This window comes from Acanthochromis polyacanthus, chromosome 1, assembly GCF_021347895.1.
Source record: "Acanthochromis polyacanthus isolate Apoly-LR-REF ecotype Palm Island chromosome 1, KAUST_Apoly_ChrSc, whole genome shotgun sequence".
Lineage (NCBI taxonomy): Eukaryota > Metazoa > Chordata > Actinopteri > Pomacentridae > Acanthochromis > Acanthochromis polyacanthus.
Window position 1 is genome coordinate 31,265,126 of NC_067113.1, and position 21,873 is coordinate 31,286,998.

The 21,873-nt window shown below is 39.5% G+C and overlaps 2 protein-coding genes across 4 annotated transcripts in view; both read left to right on the forward strand.

Annotated features, from left to right (window-relative positions):
- Positions 1-10,953, forward strand: part of rab11fip5a (RAB11 family interacting protein 5a (class I)) — a 38,505-nt gene extending 27,552 nt beyond the window's left edge. The window contains 3 exon segments of the mRNA XM_022216706.2: positions 2,285-4,288; positions 5,796-5,940; positions 7,141-10,953. Coding sequence (XP_022072398.2) covers positions 2,285-4,288; positions 5,796-5,940; positions 7,141-7,398 — 2,407 coding nt within the window. The 3' untranslated portion in view covers positions 7,399-10,953.
- A 797-nt stretch (positions 10,954-11,750) lies between these two features.
- The window catches only part of sfxn5a (sideroflexin 5a), a 30,473-nt gene continuing 20,350 nt past the window's right edge, over positions 11,751-21,873 (forward strand). Inside the window, exons 1-4 of one of the 3 annotated variants that reach the window (XM_022216653.2) lie at positions 11,751-11,915; positions 14,505-14,573; positions 17,300-17,377; positions 18,828-18,854. In XM_022216653.2, coding sequence (XP_022072345.1) covers positions 11,868-11,915; positions 14,505-14,573; positions 17,300-17,377; positions 18,828-18,854 — 222 coding nt within the window. In that variant the 5' untranslated portion in view covers positions 11,751-11,867. Of the gene's footprint in view, positions 11,916-13,492; positions 13,702-14,504; positions 14,574-17,299; positions 17,419-18,827; positions 18,855-21,873 lie in introns of those variants that run through there. The other 2 variants (XM_051958969.1, XM_051958962.1) reach the window with 2 other exon arrangements.

Here is a 21,873-nt window from a genome sequence, read left to right on the forward strand (position 1 = left end):
ATTTTGGAGGTGTCACCTGCTGCACTTTACTTCCTCCTGCACTGCTCCCTGTGGTGAATTTATATTAACCCTACTGTTGTCTTCATTTACGGGCACCAAAAAATATTGTTTCCTTGTCTGAAAAAAATCTAAAAATTCAGCAAAAAATTGCCCAAACTTAACCTTCGGGAAGAAAATTCCAATAATTCCTTAAAAGTTTCTCTTGAAAGTTGTATTTTAAAAAAATCCCTCAAATTTGGCAAGAAAATTCTTGTAAATATTTTCAAAAAATGAGTAAAAATCTTCCAAAAAAATCAACACAGTCAACACTATGGAAATTATGTTCTGTACTTTCTAAGCTTTTCTGAAATCGATCAACTCCTTCTATGGGTTCATCTGATCCTTGATTGATTCTGATTCTTGTCTGAAAAAATTTTTAAAAAATCTGCGAAAAAATTGCCCAAATTTATAAAAAAAAAATTTGCAAAATCTTCAGGAAGAAAATTCCCAAAATTCCTTCAAAGTTTCCCTTCCCCTATTTAAAAAAATCTCCAAATTTGGCGAGAAATAAAAATTAAAACAATCTAAAAATTGCAAATATTTTCAATAAATGACTAAAAATCTCCCCAAAAATTCCTAAAAATATCTAAAGTGATTCCATATATATCAGTAAAACGTGTAATATTTTCTTTAAGACCGTTCACAAAAAAATCAACCAAAATCCAGCGAAATTTGCTGGATTTTGGTTGATTTTTTTTGTGTGAATGTTCTTAAACATTTTTAAAATGTATTTTTTTCCCCATCAAAAAATGTACAAATATTTCCCAAAAATGTTGAAAATGTGGACATCGGAAGTTTCACTGTGAAACATTTTTTCCACATTTTCAAACTTTAAAACGGATCAATTTTGATCCACAGGACGACACGAGGGTTAAACTCACGTCTCCGAAAAAATCCCTTAAACAACAACTTTTAATTTTTATTTTTTAAGCAATTTACTGAATCATTGCTGAAATAAAAACAGAAGTCAGGGTCATTATATTTTCATCCACGGAGCGTAAACAAAGTATTGTCCTGATAAGCAGCTGCTGATTGAAGCGAGGTCAGCTGTTCTGTTCCATAGTACAAACAATGCCTTTGTGCCAGCGCTGTAACTGTACATTTCCACGGCCCACACGCTCCCACATGTGCCAAGTTGGCAGCGGTAGCACCAAGTAATCACTACAACCAGCTGCATCAACTTTTCTCGCAAAATATTACACTGTGGGCCAGCGAAAACGCACAGTGGAGTTCTAGATGCACAGGATGACGAACGTGAGGATGTTCCATGCTCTGTTTTCAGTCAGTTCAAGGCCTTGTCTACACTGATATAAAATGAATTCCTCTACGTTTGGGCGTCTAATCCTCATACAAATGGAGTGCAGATTTTTCAAAACTTTAGGTTATGTTTATTTATGTGGAGGAGTAAAATGGAGCGTTAAAATGCCTTTGTTTATTTATGTTTTATTAAAAGACTGTTAATACAGGTAATATCTGGTAAAATCACAGAAAAAAATAGACCAAAACTGTGAATAATCCACATGTTTTCACAAATAGTAATTTTACAATATGTGACTGTAAAATACCTCATTAAACTCAGCTTAAAATGTAATTATGTTACAGATATTTGCAGTTATTTGTCACAGGAATGTTAGGCTTTGAAAGTGTTTTCTTTGGGGATTTTTATTATTTACAATGCACAAGTGACCAAAAATTCTGTCACGACAACTTTTTGAGTGTTTAGGTACAATGAAAGAGCATTAATAAGAATATGAATCAGCTATGCTAACCAACAAGTCAGGGTTAAAGAAAATAGCATTGCAAGAAATAAAAGAAACCTATTTTATAGAAGCATTCTGTATGTTTCTGCACAGTGGATAGGTGGTTAGCACTTTCGCCTTGCAGTTAGAAGATCCACGGTTCACGCCCTGGCCTTCCTGGGGTCTTTCTGTAAGGAGTTTGCATGTTCTCCCGATACATGTGTGGGTTTTCTGCAGGTACTCAGGCTTCCTCCCACAGTTCAAAAACACACTGAGGTTAATTGTTACTCTAAATTGTCCATAAGTGTGAATGCGAGTGTGATTGTGTGTCTCAATGTGGAGCCCTGTGATCGACTCCAGCCCCCTAATGAGGATTAAGTGGTGTATAGATGATGGATGGGATTTTGTGTGTTTGAGTTGTGATTTAAGACTGAAAACCCTTCTGCAGGCTTTGATAACGTGTGTGAACAATCCTAATCGTGAGGACTGTGTCCTTCCTTTCACAGCCCGGTGGTGTCACCTTCACTAGAGCCCAGCACTGACCCCCACCCACCTCCACCTCCACCCAGTCACCTCCCCTCGGGTTCCTCCTCTCTGCACCACACTAACCCCTTCTGCCCCTCACAGACCTCTCCGCCTCCCATCTCCCCCTGCAACCCTTTCTTCTCTCTCCTGCAGCACAACCCTTTCTTTGAAGACACGCTAACCACTCAGCAGCTAAACCCTCCGCTGCCTCCTCTGCCCTTTCTTTCCAGTTCCCGGCCCCCCATAGCTCGGCTCTTTCCCGCAGAGGACTCTATCGCTGACTCAAACAGCCAAGCCATGGCCAAAGTTTGGGAGCGACCCCTTCCTCCAGCTCCCATGGAGGCCAAGAAACCTCTAGTCAAGAAGTCTTCCAACCCTTTTATGTCTGTGGAAGTGAATTCAGAGTGGGACGAGTCCTTTGAAGCGTTTGCAGCTGGCAGGCTGCAGTCTCCCGAGGATCTCACCACAGACTGCAAAACAGAGCAGAACACAGCCAGTGACCATCGGCTGGAACGCTGCAATAATAAAGGAGCATTTCTACCCAGAACGGATCAAAACGCCAATGTGAATGGGGCGCTACATCACCAGGACTGGATGAGGGATTTCTTCGAAGCGCATAAAACCACCAGCCAGATGAAGAACGCACATCACTTCGACGCTTTCCCACAATTCCTCGAAACAATCCCAGAGCACAGAAGCTTTGAGACGACTTCAGATACTTCCACGAACTCTTTAGCTTGCACTGAAACTAAACAAGACTCTACTAATGATTGCACTAACACGCATCAAACTCAGCCGTCCGTACAACCAAACAGCACCTCTCCGGATCCCAGCTCCTCGGGTCTCGGCAGCTCGGCGGAAGAAGATTTCCTCTCCTGTGTTTCGTCTCATTCTGACAAATTCTCTGCATCCTCTTCCTCTGAGGAAGCTGAAAGCAACATCCTGGGCTTTGAGAAATCCTGTGAGTCAGCCGCGAGGAGAAATGAAAGGCCCTGGGAGTGTGAGGACGACACTGCTGACAGGTCGAATGATCTGACTTTAGTTGATGACGCTCAGAAAACTGCCGATCTGAGCGGTTCGGAGGGAGCTTTGGCACCACGATCCACAGAGATTTCACATCCACCGCCTGATGAGACGAGAACTGAAGCTGCAGATACTCAGACACTAAACATTTCAAGCGTTTTGCACCCCGATCTCTCGCCAGAACTCCCAGAAACTCAACCAAATTCCGATGAAAGCAGAGAAAAAAGCCTGAACGATCAATTTCCTTCTACACCACCACCATCATTACACATCACAGCCTCCTCCCCTGGTGTCAAGCAGCAGCTGGATTCACCACTTTCCAACAATTTCCTCAACATCAGTCTAATCCTGAACACTTCTGGCCTAGACGGCACTCTGATTTCCGACCAGAGCTCCAGCAGCTTCCTCCAAAGCCTGTACGTCAGCGCCGACTCTCAAGGTTACCAAACCTGCCAGTCTCGACCGGCCTCCGCAGAACCCAACGAGACGCTTCACACCACGAACTCGACGCTCTGTGGCGAGTTGAGCGTGATCAGAGCAGCTAGCGGTGTCGCTTCGGGCCTTTTAGATTCCACAGATGCGGCATGTAGTGGAGAAAACAACCAAAGTGAGACCCATGTGGGTGAAGGAGGTGCAACAAACCAACATGGGGTCTTATCTGAAGCGAAATCCCCTCAGGAGCTAAACGCTACGCGACATCGGTCCCACTCTGAAGGCTCGCTCGCACCTGCTTTCAGTGAACTCCTAACATCTTTTGGTAGCGATCCAGGTGCAATACAAGAGCCGTCCTCCTCCGACTTCCCCTCTCTGACCTCCTCTGCTCCTTCTTTAACTCCTCAAAGCTCCCCTGTAGCGCTTTCTGTCCTCCCTCCCTTTGCTTCAGCGAGGTCGCCGCCGCTTCCTCAAGCCGCCGAGCCAATGCCGCAGGAGGCCGAGCAGCAGGCAGCCAATCAGCAGCACAGGTGAGGTTGCTCGGTGGGAAAAAGGTTGGAAAAAGGAAAGCGCAGAACAGTTTCTATCCTGTCGCCTCTTCGGTCTTCCTCCTGCTGCTCCAGCTTCCGCCTGCTTCTGTTTTTGGGGGGTTTTCTGTGAAAACACGATGCTAGCCGGCGCTAACAGGACTCTGCTGCAGGTGTCTTGTCGTTGTCCTGGCTGTGGGAAACTAAACCTCCGGCCAATTAGCAGTTATTATTTTGCCCCTGATTCCTACCACACACACCCACACACACATATATATACACACACACACACACACACACACACACACACCCTCCTCCCACCCTACAAACACCCCCCCCCCCCCCCCCCCCCCCACACACACAACCGTTTGCCAAGAATCTCAACCAGAAATGTGGTTTTTCTACGAGACAGGAAAGGTGTTGTTTTGTCACTGAGGGCATTTCCTTTTCACCTCGGGGTATTAACACATTTTAAACATGTTTGATCGCACCAATGCATGCAATTAGGTCTCTTACGGGGGTTTAAGATCACTTCAATTTTCACCAGTGTTTCTTCTAATGAGGGTTCTTACACCTGCATAACCTCCTCTGGTCTTAAAGGGAAGACATGTTTCATGTCTGGTGTCGTGCTGGAGGTCCACAGGACAGTTTCTTACTGTGAACCTAAGACACGGATACGAGCGACTGCAGTGAGTCTTATGAGATTTCCTTGTAAATGTAGGTCACTGACACAGGAAATTCTGTTTCCTGTGTAATGTCGAGCCGTCGTCTCAGATGAAACTTCAATTATTAGCTAACTGACTCGCTAATTTGATTAAATAGATAAACAGTGGCACCATTCAGCCCAGCTCTGTGAAAAACATATCTTTTTTAGATGTTGCATCTCTAATCAAACCAAACTACAGTTGTGTTGTTTATGATTTTCAGAATAAAAGTTCAATTGTAGCTTTTTTGACTCTTTCATTTCAGGAATGTTTAGGCCAGGAGGGAAATAATCCACTTCTTCCACCTGGAAAATGCTTCAGTTCCAGGTGGTCATATATGCAGGGATAGCACCTGGTGACACCTGAGCAGGTTCAGGGACCATTAAATATGGTCAAAAACTCATAAAACCCCTGTCTAAGTCACAAATCAAATACCTAAAATCTTAGGATTTTAGGTATTTGATGTATGTATTCACATTAACTACAATAAGTTCTTAGTGTCACCTACAACCACCAGCTGTGTTTGACTGCCCCTACTTTTCTTGTGCTACTTTTTAAATAAAAATTTTTAATTTTATATGAAACCCAGACAGAATTGACCAAAATGTACTTTCCTGAAATATGATTGGCTGTTATATGGCCTCAAATGTCCAAAAAACTGACGGACCTCCAGTTTGGCAACCAGACTTTTCACCTTTTACGACTTTAAACTCTTCTGTGTGAACCCTAACAGCTGAACAGGTGTTGTATGAAGTGTAATAACTGACTGTGTGTGCTGTGTGTACCTGTTGTTGTCGTCCGTCCAGCCCCCACCTAGTGAAGCCCCTGACCACTGCCATGCCGGCTGAGGAGAAGCGGTCAGTGCTGGCCACCGGCCTGGAGAAGCTCAAATCCACCATCAATCCTGGGAGGAGCAGCCAGATCAGCGAGCATGAGACAGAGAGGAAGAAGGTATGTTTTAATAGTACCATGTAGTACTGCAAATACTGGTAGAGCTCCTGTTAGCTTGTTTCAAGTCATGAATACACCTTAAAGACAAAGAAAATGAGATAAATGTTCTTCATTAATTCCAGAATCATCTTCCTGAAATCAAATCTGACTCAAATCTATTCACATAAAATACCACATTATGAGGTTTTTTTTTTAAATAAAGATCTGAAACATACAATTGGTTGCTGCTTTTATTACCTGCTATAAGTAATTTGAATTTACTTTTTAAATACCTTTTCACTTATTCCCTCATTGCTCCCCATTTATTGTAACTTAGATATATTATTTACTGATGGCACACAATAATGATGATAGCTTTAGTCATGAGTTTAGATGAGATATGATACACCTTTATTAATCCCGAAGGAAAATCTTGTGCCAGGAATTGATAAAGTCTCATCTCTTCTCATCTTCTCTCACGCCATCTTCTCTTTTCTCATCTCAGCTTCTCTCATCTCGTCATCTCATCTTCTTTCAACATCTATCATCTCACCTTCTTTCAGCTTCTCTCATCTCATCATCTCATCTTCTCTCATTTCATATTCTCTCATCTTCTCTAATCTCATCTTCTCTCTTCTCATTTTCTCTCATCTTCTCTCATCTCATAGAATCTTCTCTCATCCAATCTCATCTTCTCTCATGTCATTTTCTCCCATCTTCTCTCATCTGATCTTCTCAGATCTCATGTCATGTGATCTCATCTTTCGTTGTTTATCATCTCATCTGTTCTCATGTCATCTTCTGTCATCTCATCACAGCAATGAGGGAATAACTAAAAATGTAATTAAAAGTAAATTATAATTACTAATAATAGCAGATATGAACAGCAGTTCATTGTATTTTTCTGATCTTTAGAAAGCATGCCTTCATAATGTGTTGCTTTTAATTTGTGTTAATATATTGTAGTTGGGTTTGATTTCAGGCAAATGATTCTGGAATTGCTGCACGTAATTAAAAAGTGATGAGATGAATTTGTTGACTAAATGACTTTAATTGATTATGAAACTAATAATTAGCTGCAGCCTTACGGAGCATTCACTCCACTTCTGCCCAGTTCATGTGTATTTACTGTCTTTTGCATTAAATTTAAATGCATTGAAAGGAGTTGTTGTTGTTTTTTTTAAATGTATTTTTTGCTTTTGTTTGTTTGTTTCCCTTCAGTCCCTGACAGAAGGAGCGGGTTCGTACTACCACCTGACCCACAGCGAGCTGGTGGCCTTGCTGGTGCAGCGCGAGGCCGAGCTGGAGAGGCAGAAGGCCGAGTTTGAGCGTCAGAAACTGTTGCTGGCCAAGCGTGAGGTGGAGCTGAAGAGGCTGAAGCCGCAGGTCAAAGATCTGGAGGACTACATTGACACGCTGCTGGTGCGCATCATGGAGCAGAAGCCCACCCTCCTGCAAGTCCGCTCCAAGTTCAAGTGACGACGTCGGGGGGTTCCAAGGGTTTGCAGTTCAGTCCGCATCTGTTCACTCTTAACCTCCACAACAGCTCTTTAGTCTTTTCACTGCTATGCTGTCCTTTTTGATACAAATATTTAGGCACTGAGAGATGTCGAGGCGACGTTTTTTCTGGCCGGCATGCTTTACTGTACTGAAACACGTCGAGAAAAAAAAAAAAAAAAAAAGGTTCGGTCAAAGTGGGTTTTGAATGTAGCGCGTCCTCAGGTTGTTTTCAGGTTCACAAAGCCAGGTGGCGTCTTCACGGCCCGGATGCTTCCATTTTTTGGGATCCTGGTTGTAGAAACATTGGTTCCTCCTTTTCACCTCACCTGTCACTTCTTCCACCGTCTCACAAAAGAGAGGAAACTGTAGAGCTTCAATCCAGAATGCCGTATGTCCAACAACACTTCTGCAAAAGTGTTGAGGAAAGCTGATAGTCTGAGGAGCCACTCTGGTGATTATGCATGTTTAAGTCCATGAGCTAAAACTGTCAGATCAATTTTGGGTCATTTTCACAGCATACAGACAGGTTTTAGATTGATTTCACTCTTTCAAGGCGACCATAGGTTCTGCTCAAGACAAAAATCTTCCACAGTGACCGTTTTGTTGCCTTTTTTATGTCACTTTATTACTTTAAGATTAATAGATTAATCATAGACTGGAAACCTGTCCTGGATGTACTGCGCTTTTCACCTAATGTCAGCTGGGATGTTCTCCAGCTGCCCACAACCCTCTACAGAATGAGGCTGCTGATGGACAGAGATGAATCGCAAGTCTATAAAATGTCAGAAAGTAGTGATAAAAGTCGCAGTTTTCTTTAGTGACATCCTCAAGCTTCCCATTTGTCTAATTACCAGTTCAAACCCCAAAGGATATAGAATCTTACATACATGACAAAGAAAGGAAAGCAGCAAATCCTTATATTTGAGAAGCTGCAAATGTCAAATGTTTGGCATTTGTGCTTGAAAACAACAGATTTTCAATCCTTTTAATTTCCTGCCAGTTGCCTAATTGATAAGCTGACCAATTTTTGGCTGTACTATGTTGCCTTTGGCATTTAAAGCACAGAAGATCCTTGAAAATAGGCTTGCATAATTGGATCTATTACAAAAATGGTTTGTATTTCTCTAAACCAGTAAAAGTTGTCTTGGGTGGTGCCCCTGGAAAACAGTCATATAGAGGAACTCTTTTGGTGAAACATTTGAATTCAGTGGTGTGATTAATGCGATTAAAATTGTTAATTTGTTGGGGAAAAAAACAAGCAAATTATGTGATGATCCAAATCTTCAAAGTTACCATTTTCAATCTGTTGGTCGCTGCTTGGAGGTTTCAAAAATACTCACTAATTTACAATCATTTTATGTGATCCTAAGCCCAGGATGCAGTGATGGTGCCCCTCCCTGCACAATAAGGACTGAGGGAATTGTTTTGGTTGAACATTGGCATGCAGGGAGACAAGTACTCTCATTAAAATAGCTAATTCGCTGAAAAAGCCAAGCTGTCTTGCATTACTTGATGATCCAAATCTTCTATAAAGCTTGTCATTTTAAGCATGCAGGCTGGTACATGGGTTTTAAAAACGCTGATCAATCCCAGATGTCTTGGGTGAAGCTAAGCCCAGGATGCGGTGATGGTACCTCTGCAAAATGACGGCTAAAACTGCTAAGTTGCTGAAAAACCCAAGCGCTCGTGCATTATTTGATGATCCAAATCATTTTTGCTGCTCAGAGGTTTTTGAGAGGGATTTTGAAAACTGTGGCATGCTAACAACAGAATACGAGCAGAAAAATGTGTAAATGGGCAACAGAAAGTGTAAATCTGGTGAGTCAGACTGCCCTCAAAATGAAGTCCGCTGTATTACACAATAGTAACACATCACTGCTATCATAACAAGGGCAACAAAACGTGTCCTGCAAAAGATTTAAAGGCTTGACTGAGGTGATCCACAAACTAGAATTTAAAGTAAAATCTTTGAACGTGTTTCGGAAAATTCATATCAAGCAAATACAAATGTGCTAATTCACTGGTGTGCTTCTGTAACTTTTTCCACATGATATACACGTTGCATTTTGGATTGACGCCCTACAGATGTTCCCTGATGATAAAAACCGAGTGCTCTGACTAGTTTTCGAACCTACAAAACCAAAATGAGCTGTGTGAGAGTCCAGCTTGGTCACATGCACAACACTGGGAACCGATCGTAGCTTCCGAATGTTCAAAAGTGTTCTTAGCCAGCAAGTGAATGGTTTTTACTTTTTCGAACGCACGATGAGTGCTGTTTAACCTTTCGCTCGTTCCTTCCTTCTTTCCTTTCTTTCCGTTCGACGGGGCATGTCTTGAAACTTACCCATGATGCTCAGCCACATAAGCTAACTCGGTTGTCGTCGGGGTCACGGTGTTATCAGGTGAAGACAGTATCACTCAGTATCCAGTCAGTATCAAGATCAGCCATCGCAGCTCCTCTGATCTCATGCTTCTTGCCTTCCCACATGTGCGTTATCGTTGAGAAGATGCCTGCGACATGCTGGTACTCGACTTCCCTCCTTTCGGTGTCACATCTCGCTTCTACACGAGCACGCATATCGCTTCTACTTCTACCGCTTTCAGGTGTTACAAAGGGATATATACCGCGTTTTACAGCATATATGCCGTGTTGAAATGCCAAACGCTGCCTTATTTTTGTTCCGTTCATCGAGAATCTCGCACTTCATTTTACTTGTTGGGGCAGGTTTTGAAAAAAAAAAAAAAGAAGAAAAGCCATCTGTTCACCGAAGGTTTTTCCCTTTTTTTGTTTTTTTTTATCTTCTAAAGCTTTGTTATGATATTGTTTAAGTCACTGCACAAAAATTAATTGTATGCATACCAATAGAAACTGAGTAGTTACAGTGATTTCCTGTGAAATGCCAAAAAAATAAAAAACTTACAAAAAAATGCAATAAAAATTTTAAAAAAAACACAAAGCCTTGAAACTTAATCTATGGAGCAGATCGATACACCATAAAGTATTCTGATATGATGCCACTTTTAACAGCATTTGTGGATGTTCTTGCACTACTTACTCGTCAGAAGAAAACTCTTACTGTACCCGTCTGTCTGATCTCGGTATAGTTAGATGTACTTTACACCGTACTGCACTTTCTAATCGCTCTGTGATTCAAGCACTCGGCCTACTTTTGACACCACAACGATGATTAGCCAGTGAGCTCAACGCATACAAAACGCATCTAAAAAGCATCTCGTCATCTCAGTTCTGCTGTGCGATCGCAATATCAAGTGCGTAGATGACTGTAGAGACATTTTTAAATGTGATTCGGCACTTCCCGGAGTGCAAGAAATAAACATCCTCGTTCATGTCTTCCATTTTACAAGGTTTCTTATTTAAGTTTCAACTGATTGTATTTTGTCCTCGACTGTGTAGCTGGTGGAATGTGCTTAAGGTAGTATGTGAGATTGGAAAGTTTACAATCCGTGATGCAATTCTGTTTCACAAATTTTGTATATTTAATAAAGAATATTTTGTGTTTCTTGCTCACCGTATGTTTGGTGGTGGTTCTTTCTTTGTTTGCAGCAAGATTCCATGTTTGCATTCAGAGTTGGATGGTTAAAGAATAACTTTGCTTTCTTATTTCTTGCACTAAACATTCAGGTTAAACCAAATTAGTTGATGGTTTTCTTCTGCTACTTTCTTATTCTGCTGCTTAAAGTTGTTTGCTGCATTTTTACAGTACACAAAGGGATGCAAAAGGATTAAATCAGCTACTTTTCAGCAGCTCTTTATTACTTTCTAAGCCAGATCCAGTTCTGCTGAAAATGTGAAATTACACAGAAATTTAAAAAATGCATTTGCACCAACATTCAAAAGTTTGTACTTCTGATTAATGTTATCTTCATTAAAAAATGATTTTCTTGACACAGACACACGTAGTTGGTGTTTATGTCCATTATAATCCGTTAACTGCAATGAATCTGATATTTTATCTGCTGTTTCTACTTTATTAATGTTAAAAACTGTCATTTATGCTGCTGTGTTGCTTATTTTTATTACAAACTACTCCTGACTTTAATTTAAATCCACCACTAGAGGGCTATGTTATCCTCTGTAAACTCAAACACCCTTCAATGCCGCCGGCAAAACCTTTATAATTTAGAAAATAGATTGAAATGATGTCAGTTGTTCTCCTATCTGAGGCATCTCTTTCACTTGAGCTTCCCTTTTAAAACAATAAAGTCAAAGCACGTCCTCATGGGAAATGTAGTCACCTTTTACGAGCCACTTCCTGTAAGAGAAAAAGCTGGCCGAGAAAACTACATTACCCATAATGCAATACGACCGGTGACAGCTGAATGTTGACCAGAAGGCTTTGTTGCTGCAGCAGATGTTTGTGAAAGCAGGAGTTCAGTGACCGCAGAGAAGGGGCAGACGAGTTTTAGTGAAACTTATCGGCCGCAGCATGTCTGAATACCCGAGTTTCCAGTCCGGCACGTCTCGGTTCGACCAGGTATTTTCATTTTTAACTCAAAACAAAGTCTGCAACATAAACTACAACTTCACGTGGGAACTTCAGACAGCTGTAGACACGCCAGATGGACGCCTTTCAGTATCTGCACATACATGTTTGCATTTTAGCCCCATTTAAGATAGCAAGAGGTGCTTTTTGGAGGCAGTTTGCCAGCTAAACAAGCAACTTCCCGCTAGCTTGTTAGCATATTAGTAACATATTAGCATTAGTGGTAAGTCGTAGTGACCCTTAGAAAAGCAAAGAAAAAACAATATACTCATTTTTAATAGGGCTGGCCCGAATAGTGGTTTCTGGCCTCCGAATGGCGGGGGGCGGGGCGGATATTCGGGTCCAGCTCTAATTTTTAAAGCTTTGCAAGTTTGATAAATGGCATTTTCTCCATTTTAAAATTTCCTGGTTAACAATATTATGATTTTAAAAATTAGAAGTTAATGCACGAAGTTTAAACGGAGCGCGTGAGGAAAAGTCTCCTAACGCTTGCTTTTTTAAAAACAAAATACAATAAAAACTATCTTTAAAAAATTAAATAGTACAGGTGATAAATGTTAGCAGCTCAAAAATAAAAAAGACGTCGATGTTATGACAAAATGACAAGTTGGCTGATCAATAGTATTGATTGGTTGGGCATTCCTCAGGCGTAGCTAGCTAACCCGATAGCTAATTTGGCTAGCAGCTAACAATTTGTAGCTAGGACCTTGCTATAGAGCTGAAAAATTTACAATAATAAGTAAAAATTTACAGTTAAATGTTCTATTTGGATACTTATATATTATTTTAATTGATCCGTTTCAATAAAGACTAGGACATAGAAGGTTTAATTTGAATTTAACCAGTTTTGCTCGTGTTTTGCGGTATACTGCTAATAGTTTTAGCACAACAATGAAAAACTCGCTGAAATAAATCAATCACATTAAGGCAAACTATTTTTATGTAGCCTATTTAGAAACAACCAGAGTTGACCAAAGTGTTCTCTACAAATATGCAGCAAAAAAATCTGTACATGAAGTCAAATATAAAAATATCATACATAACAGAATATAAATGTATAGACAATATAAAACTACTAAAATCAATTCGTAAAACAAAATAAAATTGTCTGAAATGCTCTAACAGACAAAAGAAGATAGCAGTTTGTAAGCTTAATTGCTGAAATAAAGCAAATATGAAATATTAGGACTATTAAGAGCAGCCAAAAGAGATTGAATACATGCACATCTGGAGATTTGTCTTTAAAATGTCAGTGGAGAAGGAACATTTGACTAAGACAGGAAGGCTATTCCAATAGATAAGTTGTAAATAATGATCTTGCCTATGTTTAATTTGTAATCCTGATCATGAATAGGATCCTCAAAGCATGTACTTGGGAATTTATTAGCAGAAATGATCTTATCTTCGATTTAAATTGCCTTTCTCAGAGTTTACTATACAGTATGCAATGCTAAACTGTTGGACCCATTTAATAAAGTAGCTAATGGTAAATACAGTAATAATAGATACGTTGCATGATTGAAATGTTGGAGACACATACCTTGTTATTGTGTAACATAAGCAGTGTTTACATGTATAGTTTCTGTTTCTTTTTCGAATTATCATGACTGAATTTATTCTTCTGAGTGGAATTTAGATGTATTCATAGCGTAGACATGGAAGCTCAAAATATATCCAGGAAGGATATGACCAGGAACGAAAGCACTAACATCAGACTGCAAATCTCATACTTAAGACGAAGTGAAGAAGCTTCCAGCACACGAGGCAGAGTGCTAAGGTTAGTCCCCGGTCTTCCACTGTTCACCAGGGTCACCTCACACTAGTCAAGTTGGTCTGGCACTCGTAAATAATTGAATTTAACAGATTTAAAAAGCTATTCCCTCTAACCATGTTTTTACCAACATTCCATATGCTCAGGAAGTCACAAGGTGCAGCACTGAGTCAGATACCAGATTTTCATCCAAATTAGCAGTTTGTGTAATTAAACTGGAGTTCTGGAGGCACGGGGAGCTTTCAAGGCTGCGTGGTGCGTTTCTGCATCTCCTAAATGATTCCTTATGCTCAGTTATGAATAAATGATCAAAAAGGTATTTCTAGCGCAGTAATTATTGGAATTAATTGCGGTGTGGTGCGAGTGGATTCGGGTCCCTAAAAGATGCAGATACGAAACAGTTTGTGAGAGGCATTAATGAGGAGCCTCCACCTGGTGTGTTAGAACAGCTGGCGAGCTGAAACGTTGCTGTTTACTGGGTGACAGCTGGAATCTCTCTTCTTGTCTGCTTAAAGAAGCAATCCAGAATCTGATTTGACTGCTTACATTTGAAGAAATGACATTTAGTTCACCTGTGGAGTTGGTGGAAAGTTTGATTTTTTTTCTAATTTGTTCAATACTCCAGTGATTACATGTTGAAAAGCATAGAAGAGCACAAGAAGCTTTTAAAGTTTAATTTCTAGATGTCGCTGTTAATGATGTTTTAATGTAAGATAATTCTTCTTTAGTACTGGAAGTGGTCATGTTAACAAAATTGTATGCAATTTTATTCAGTTAGTGAGGGTTTAATGTGTTTTTTCTTCTTTTAGAACACGTTTTTTGGTCGGTTCAGGCACTTCTTGGATGTGATTGACCCCAGAACACTCTTCGTGACAGAGGTACAGAAACTTTTCGATGTATTACATGGATGGTCTTATCATTTTTCTTAATAAGTGAGTGAATACAGTTACTTATTCACTAATACCATCCACATTAACTCTCCTGATCTTATACTACCAATACTACAGGACTTTATAATCTGTGTATCATTGAAGATATGCTGCCCTTTGACCCACAATGAGGAAAACAATAAAAAGAAAACAATGAGGGAAAGAAATGGGAGGAACTTCAGGATGGATGGCAGTCAGTTTTGGTGTCTTGTTAATAGAATGGACAGAAATAGCTATACAACCAACTACAGAATTACCTAAATCTATGCGTAAATCCCTGTTTTGTGCACGAATAAAATGTAGAATATCGCAGCTTTTAGTGTTGCAGAGCTACAGAGATGCAATTGCAGTGATAACAGGCTGAACAATTTGCAAAAAATAAGCCAAACTTAATGTTGTCATTATTTTGCCAGATAATGTGATAAGTTGCGATTTTAGTGGTAGTGATAATTTTTACATTTCTGCCCTACTTAAACAGATGCAAAGATGATGATGTAGAAGACTTCATATCATGTCTGAGGATATAATTTAGAGGGCGGAGCATCTCTGTAACACCACAGTGCTTCAATTCAAATGTTTTTTTTGTGTGTGACAAATTTAAATTTTATTTTTAAAAAAATCTGCAACTACTGTAATTTGGATGTTGTACTTGAACATATTGTGATTTCGGTAATAATAAAAGTGTATGAAGGAAAGAATTTGCATTACTGAAAAGAAGCTGAACAACCAGATCTCGATTGGAAAACCGATGAACTACACGTATAGACAGAGGAAGAGAGAATCAGTGCTACGAATGCTCGGTTCAAATCCAGCAAGCACTAGATCCAGATTAGTGTTTGTAGACCCAGGCCAGACTCACAGTAATAAAGCACTAGCATGAGCCGAAACCAACAGATAAAAAATTTGCAGAAAATTAAAAAAATTATAGATTTTGAGAGGCAATGACGGCTCCTGAGATAACTGCAAAGTTTTAAATGTTTACTTCCTTCACTAAGGTGGGAGCTGAAGATAAGGTATGTTTTCAGTGCTGTGATTTTTTTTTTTTTGGCCTAACTGCAAGACAGTGCAAAAACTACTTGGGCCAATTTTGCAAAGCTTGATGGAGAGCCGGAACTAAGAGAGGAGCCCATTAAATTTTGGTGCAGATGTCTAAAAATGCCAGATAAGGTACTGACCATGTGTTACGTTGATTTTTCTGTGACAGTGAGATTATAAACTATCGTTCAAAAGTTTAGGGTCACTTAAAAATGTCTTTGTTTTTACAAGGACATTTTTTTTTACCATTACATGAAGCAGACATCTAGTGTAGACATTGTTGATGTGGTAAATGACTATTCTAGCTGGAAACGGCTGATTTTTAATGGAATATCTCCATAGGGGTACAGAGGAACATTTCCAGCAACCATCACTCCTGTGTTCTAATGCTACATTGTGTTAGCTAATGGTGTTGAAAGACTCATTGATGATTAGAAAACCCTTGTAGCAATTATGTTAGCACATGAATAAAAGTGGGAGTTGCCTGAGTGACCGCAAACTTGTGAATGGTAGTGTACTCGCAGAGTTAAAGGGATCTAAATTCAACTTTCCTCTTGTTTTGCGCTTTGTAGTTAGAAATACTCCTCATGAAATTAGACTGCATTGATTGAGAAGCATGAAAAAGTAGAAATCTGACTCACTGTTGATGTCTGATGACACCAAGAACGTCTGCAGATGTCTGATTTTAATGACTCCGATGCAGGTTTCCAATCTTATTTGTATTTTTTAAAGTTTCATTTAAGCTTTAACTTTTTCTTTAACTAAAAGACTTTCTTAATGGGGCCAGAAATGGAAGCAAAATGTTGGTACATAAAACACCATTTAGGCAGCATTTAATTAGAAAAAGAAGAGAGAGAGAAAAGGAAGCAGAGATATAAGGCACTGAATCTGACAGTGATTTCTTCATTCTTAAAGCATCCAACCTTGTTTTTAATCATTTAATAAGACTATTTCATTACTGTACTTGTGGATTCACAGGTATTAAGAGCACAGGTGTGACTGTTGGGTTAACAGGCTGTTCTGTGAAAATGCTGCTCTGCTCACGGTGACACGGGTCTGGGTTGTGTTGTGGTAATTCTGTTCATGGAGCCATCAGTGCTCTGCTGCTGTGGGTAATGAAGCTGTTAGTGGGCTCTTTGGTGACAGTAATAGCGGCAGTAACTCCTGGGATGTGATGAGGTGTGGACATATGGGGCAGCTGCGAGGGGTGAGAAGTGTGTTTGCTCACACACACATATCTTGCACCTTGCTGGGCCCGGAGAAGCCTCAACTTGCCCCCCGATGATGAGAGCGGAACAAGGGCATTTGCATACGATGGCAGTAATAAGCACACACGAGTAGCTCACGTGCACATGCTCACACACGTGCACGGCAAGCTCATTAGAACAAATTGGTCCACATGACCTTGTATTTTGCTCAGCATTAGACAGTGATCACACCACAGAAAGCTTCTCATTACCTTTTAGGAAACTCATTTGTCAACTGAAAGTCAGCATGAAAGTTTCAGTGAAGCACAATTATCGCACGTTGAACCGTGCTGAGGAGAAAAAAATGCACTTCTAAGCTGCCTGAAAGTCTCCAGGGAGGACTGGCCAGACTTAGTTTCACATTTTGTTGACTTTCATCTCCTGTCACGTCAGAAACGGCTGCAGGAGAGCTTCGAGCTGCTTGAACGTTTCAAACGAGGAACTCTGCCTCCAGGAGTGACAGATGCTCAGGTAAAGCAAACTAAGGCTGAAAAAAACTCCTTTAGGATAAGGTGAGTCTTCATGGTGAACGAGCAAAATGTCTGTGTATGATTTTAACATGTATGACAAGACATTTTACCTTTTAATAGACTGGACGTGTGACTTTAATTAAAATCTTCCTTTTCAAAAACATTTAAAGTTCTTCCAAGGACAAATGACATCACTTTCACAATTCATATGTTGTTGTTTTTTTTTTGTTACACATATCTACAATTCAGCTGTTGATATCTACAACAATGATTGCAGAAATTTGCTGCTGAACAAAGTCTGAGTATATACAGTGGTTCCTCGTCTATTAAGAGGGTTACTTTCCAGAAAATCCGCAATGTAGGGACCATATTTGTTTTATCATTTATGTATATGCTTTAAGGCTTTATAAACTCTCCCCACACTCTTATAAACCTTTCCCATACTCATATAAACACTCCCTATCCTCTGAAACACTTTCTACGCTCTTAAACCTACGTAATTTTAACAACATATGAAATTCTACATGGGTGCATGTACTACAACTTAAATGATGATGAAGATGATGGTGAATTAGCTGTGCAGTGCCGATGACGATGAAATGAAAGTACTACACAATGAGATTGGACAAGGCCAGATGCTGAATTCATGCTATATTTAATGTTTTCTGTGTTGTTGGTCCTCTGACTACTTTTACTGAAAAGCCCAACCAGGGATGGGAGTTGAAAATTAGCTTAATGCTATGCTCTCTATATGTGCTCTATGCTAATTGCATGGTTCCTAATCATATAAGTAAATACATGGGAGACTGAGCCAATCAGCACCCAGCGCTAGGGGTGGGAATCACAGGGTACCTCACGATACGACACGATACGCGATACATGGCTCACGATACAGATATATCACGATATAGCGATACTGCGATATATCGCTGTATCGATATTTTGTCCCACCCCTTCCCAGCGCTGTATCCAACGCTTTTTAATTTGGTTTAATATTCTTGTAATATGTTTTAATTTTTTTAAAAACTTTTTTCAATTTTTAGGCAAGAACATGCTTATTTTACTGCAAAAATAATGAAAATAGTAAATACATAAAAATACCTACATGCTGCAAAATCCCACAATATAGCGAAAAATCCACGATACCAAATACAATTAAAAAATCCGAGATACGGTGAGACCGCGAAAAGTGCACCGTGATTTCAGGGTTCTTGTTTCTTTTGCGTTGTTGCTAAATTATTCTTATTTTGACTCGGAGTGACGTACAAGAATTCCAATGTACCTGTACTGTGATGTACCCGTGCAAATGGCAATCTGTTCTATTCTATTCTATTCTGATATGGTGAGGGGCCACTGTATAGCAGATTAAAAACACATCAATACAACTGAAGCATGAACTAACAACTGTTTAGTACTTACAAATGAAGTTTTTCCTTTTTTTGTTTTTACAGCTTTGGCAGGCCCAGAAAATAAAGCAGGTAAGACTCCACTCCTTTCATTTACTTTTCCTCTCAGTCAAACAAACTGTGATCGCCGTCTTTACCGTCTGATTGTTGTGACATGGTGTCGGTGAAATGACAAACACTGACACCACTCAGCTCAACACATCCCCCATTTACACAACAAACACACAGTGGAGTGGACAAAAACATGAAAATGCAACATTAGAAAGAGACTTTAATGGCCGCGTTAAAATTAGACGGTTAGGCAGACGAGTGGTTTTACCTCCAGTGATAATTAGCTGCTGGTGCCAGCTTTGAAAGACGACCGAACTGCAGGTGCAGTTGGTCAAAGAATCAGAAAATCGTTTAACAGTAATGTGAAACGGCTACAGTTTATAAATCTGGTATTTAGGACTCCTCTAAATAAAGCCTAATTATTGTAATGAATTGATTAATTATTTCAGTAATCAGTGTCTTTATGTGAAATGTCAACATTATGGAAATTATGTTCTGTACTTTCTAGGCTTTTATGAAATCTATCAACTCCTTCTATGGGTTCCTCTGATCCTCAGTTTGTTTATTAACCCTCCTGTTGTCCTCATTCACAGGCAATAAAAACATTGTTCTCTTGTCTGAAAAAAATAAAAATATTCAGCGAAACAATTCCCCAAATTTATAAAAAATTTGCAAAATCTTCAGGAAGAAAATTTCCAAAATTCCTTAAGTTTCCTGATCCCTATTTAAAAATAATCTCCAAATTTGGCAAGAAATATAGATTTTAAAAAAAAATCTAAAAATTGCAAATATTTTCAATAAATGACTAAAAATCTCCCCAAAAATTCCTGTAAAAACTGATTACATATATATCAGTAAAAATTCTAATATTTTCTTCAAGAACATTCAGGACAAAAATCAATCAAAATCCAGCGAATTTCATTCATTTTGGTTGATTTTTTTTTTTTCTCTGAATGTTCTTCAAGAAACATTTTTTTAACATTCTTTTTTTCCACCAAAAAATTTTCAAAAAATTTCCCAAAAATGTTGAAAATGTGGAAGATTTTACTGCGAAAATATTTTTTTCCCCACGTTTTCAAGCTTTAAAACGGGTCAGTTTGACCCACAGGACGACAGGAGGATTAAAATGTGGTTTTACATTTGAGGACATTTTCAGTGTTTTGTTAAAAATATTCAAATACAGACACAATACAAACATTAGTGCACTTGTCCAAACTGCAGTCAAGCTTGATCTGGAATATGGTGGACTATACTGGGAACATGAATATATCCTAGACCACAAAATAATAAAGTTTGGTGTTAAGTTTGGTGTGTGTGTACACTACCAGTATGAGAACTTTCTAAAACAAACAAAAAAATACGATTTAATAAGGAGTTCATAAATGTCACTAATTGACGAAATGCAAAAATATTTAATTCTTGTGCTTATTTTTTAAAAATTTCTTTGCTGCTAAATATGTTTGAGACACTTTTTGACACCAGGTGTGAAATGTAGTTTCATTATACAGATAAATACGCAATGCAGACATACTATATCTGGATACAGGAGGTTTAAATGAGGCTGTTGTCAGCTTCCACCTGTCTGGATACTAAAGCTGGTCTTTAGTATCATCAGCAGTTTGTCTGTAGTGTACAGGCCAGAGGTTCTCAACCTTGTTACTCAAAGATTTGCTTTTTTCTTCAAGGTCAGAGGTCTGGAACGAATGGTAATAACAGAAGAAGCATTTAATGAGCACAGTTGGTTTTAAGTTCAACACAGTCGGTACACCACAGATGTTACATCTGTTGTGATCGGACCAGCGTGAAACTGAGGCAGACACGACTCAGACAGTGGGTCCATGTTTATTTCTGACTCACACAGATTTCTACATTTAAACTAGATGCAGAAATTGTGTACTCAGACAATGAAACACATTCAGCAGTTTAAGTACTCGTGACATTATCTGGTTTAATGCTAATGCGTGAATTTGGCAGCAGCAGCACCTTACACTCCCTGAAGGAGTTAATGTCTCTGCATCGATGTTAATGATAAAGAAATCATCCTCATTAAAATCCAGGCGTAAACTAACCGTGACGTCACCCGTTGGTTTCAACGGCGAGAAAATGAAGCCCGGATTTTGCTACTTCCTGGTCGCCGTTTTGGATTTTTTGGAGCCAGTGACGTAAAAAGCATCATCAAACGGACTGGACCGGAGAGCAACTAGGGGCAGGATTGGCTGAGGACTCTCTTATCCCGCCCACGTTTTACCGCAGAGGCTTCTGTTGCTGTCTATCAAGTATAGCCACGCCCCCTGGCTCCGCCAACTTTAACGATTTATTTAAAATTCAGTACTGATTTATTTTAAGATCGACCACCTGATCTCTCATTTTGACCATGAAAACTAACAGGAAAAAATCCTGAGCTGTAGAAAATCAGTCTATCATATTTTATTTTTTCCAAAAATGAATTGGGGTCTATGGAGCAAAAGCTTTTTGGTGCCAACCCTAGCGGACGGCGGGATATTGCAAGTTTTTGACACTTCCGGGTGGACTTCAATTCTGGAGCCAGATGCTACGTCCACTATATATACAGTCTATGTTAAAATCACATGTTCTACCCTGTTACCCAACTGTACAACATGGGTCAGCAGATACCCATCTTCCATTGAATTTGGGTCACTTTTGACCCATGTTGTGCATCAAAGGGTTGAAGTGACCAACTGTAACTACTGCTAACTAATAACTCCTACACTGGATATTCTGTTTTGTCCCCTTTTAAAGGTCTCTTAATTGTGTTTGACTAAGTTTACTCATTGTAGAAGCTAAATATTGATCTTGCTGTAGCTTCAGTGCTTCTGTCTTTGGGGCTTTGTCTTGTTGACTAACCTTGGACTAGATGTTTGTTTCCTGTTGTGGATATTTTCTGCACCATCTTTGACTGGGAGAGTGTTTTTAACAGCCTGTTAGAGGATGTTTTATTTGTATTTCTCATGTTGTAGTTCTTTATTGATGCCCCCAGAGGCCAGAGAAATTAAACAAAGCAGGTACTCTTAGTTGCACA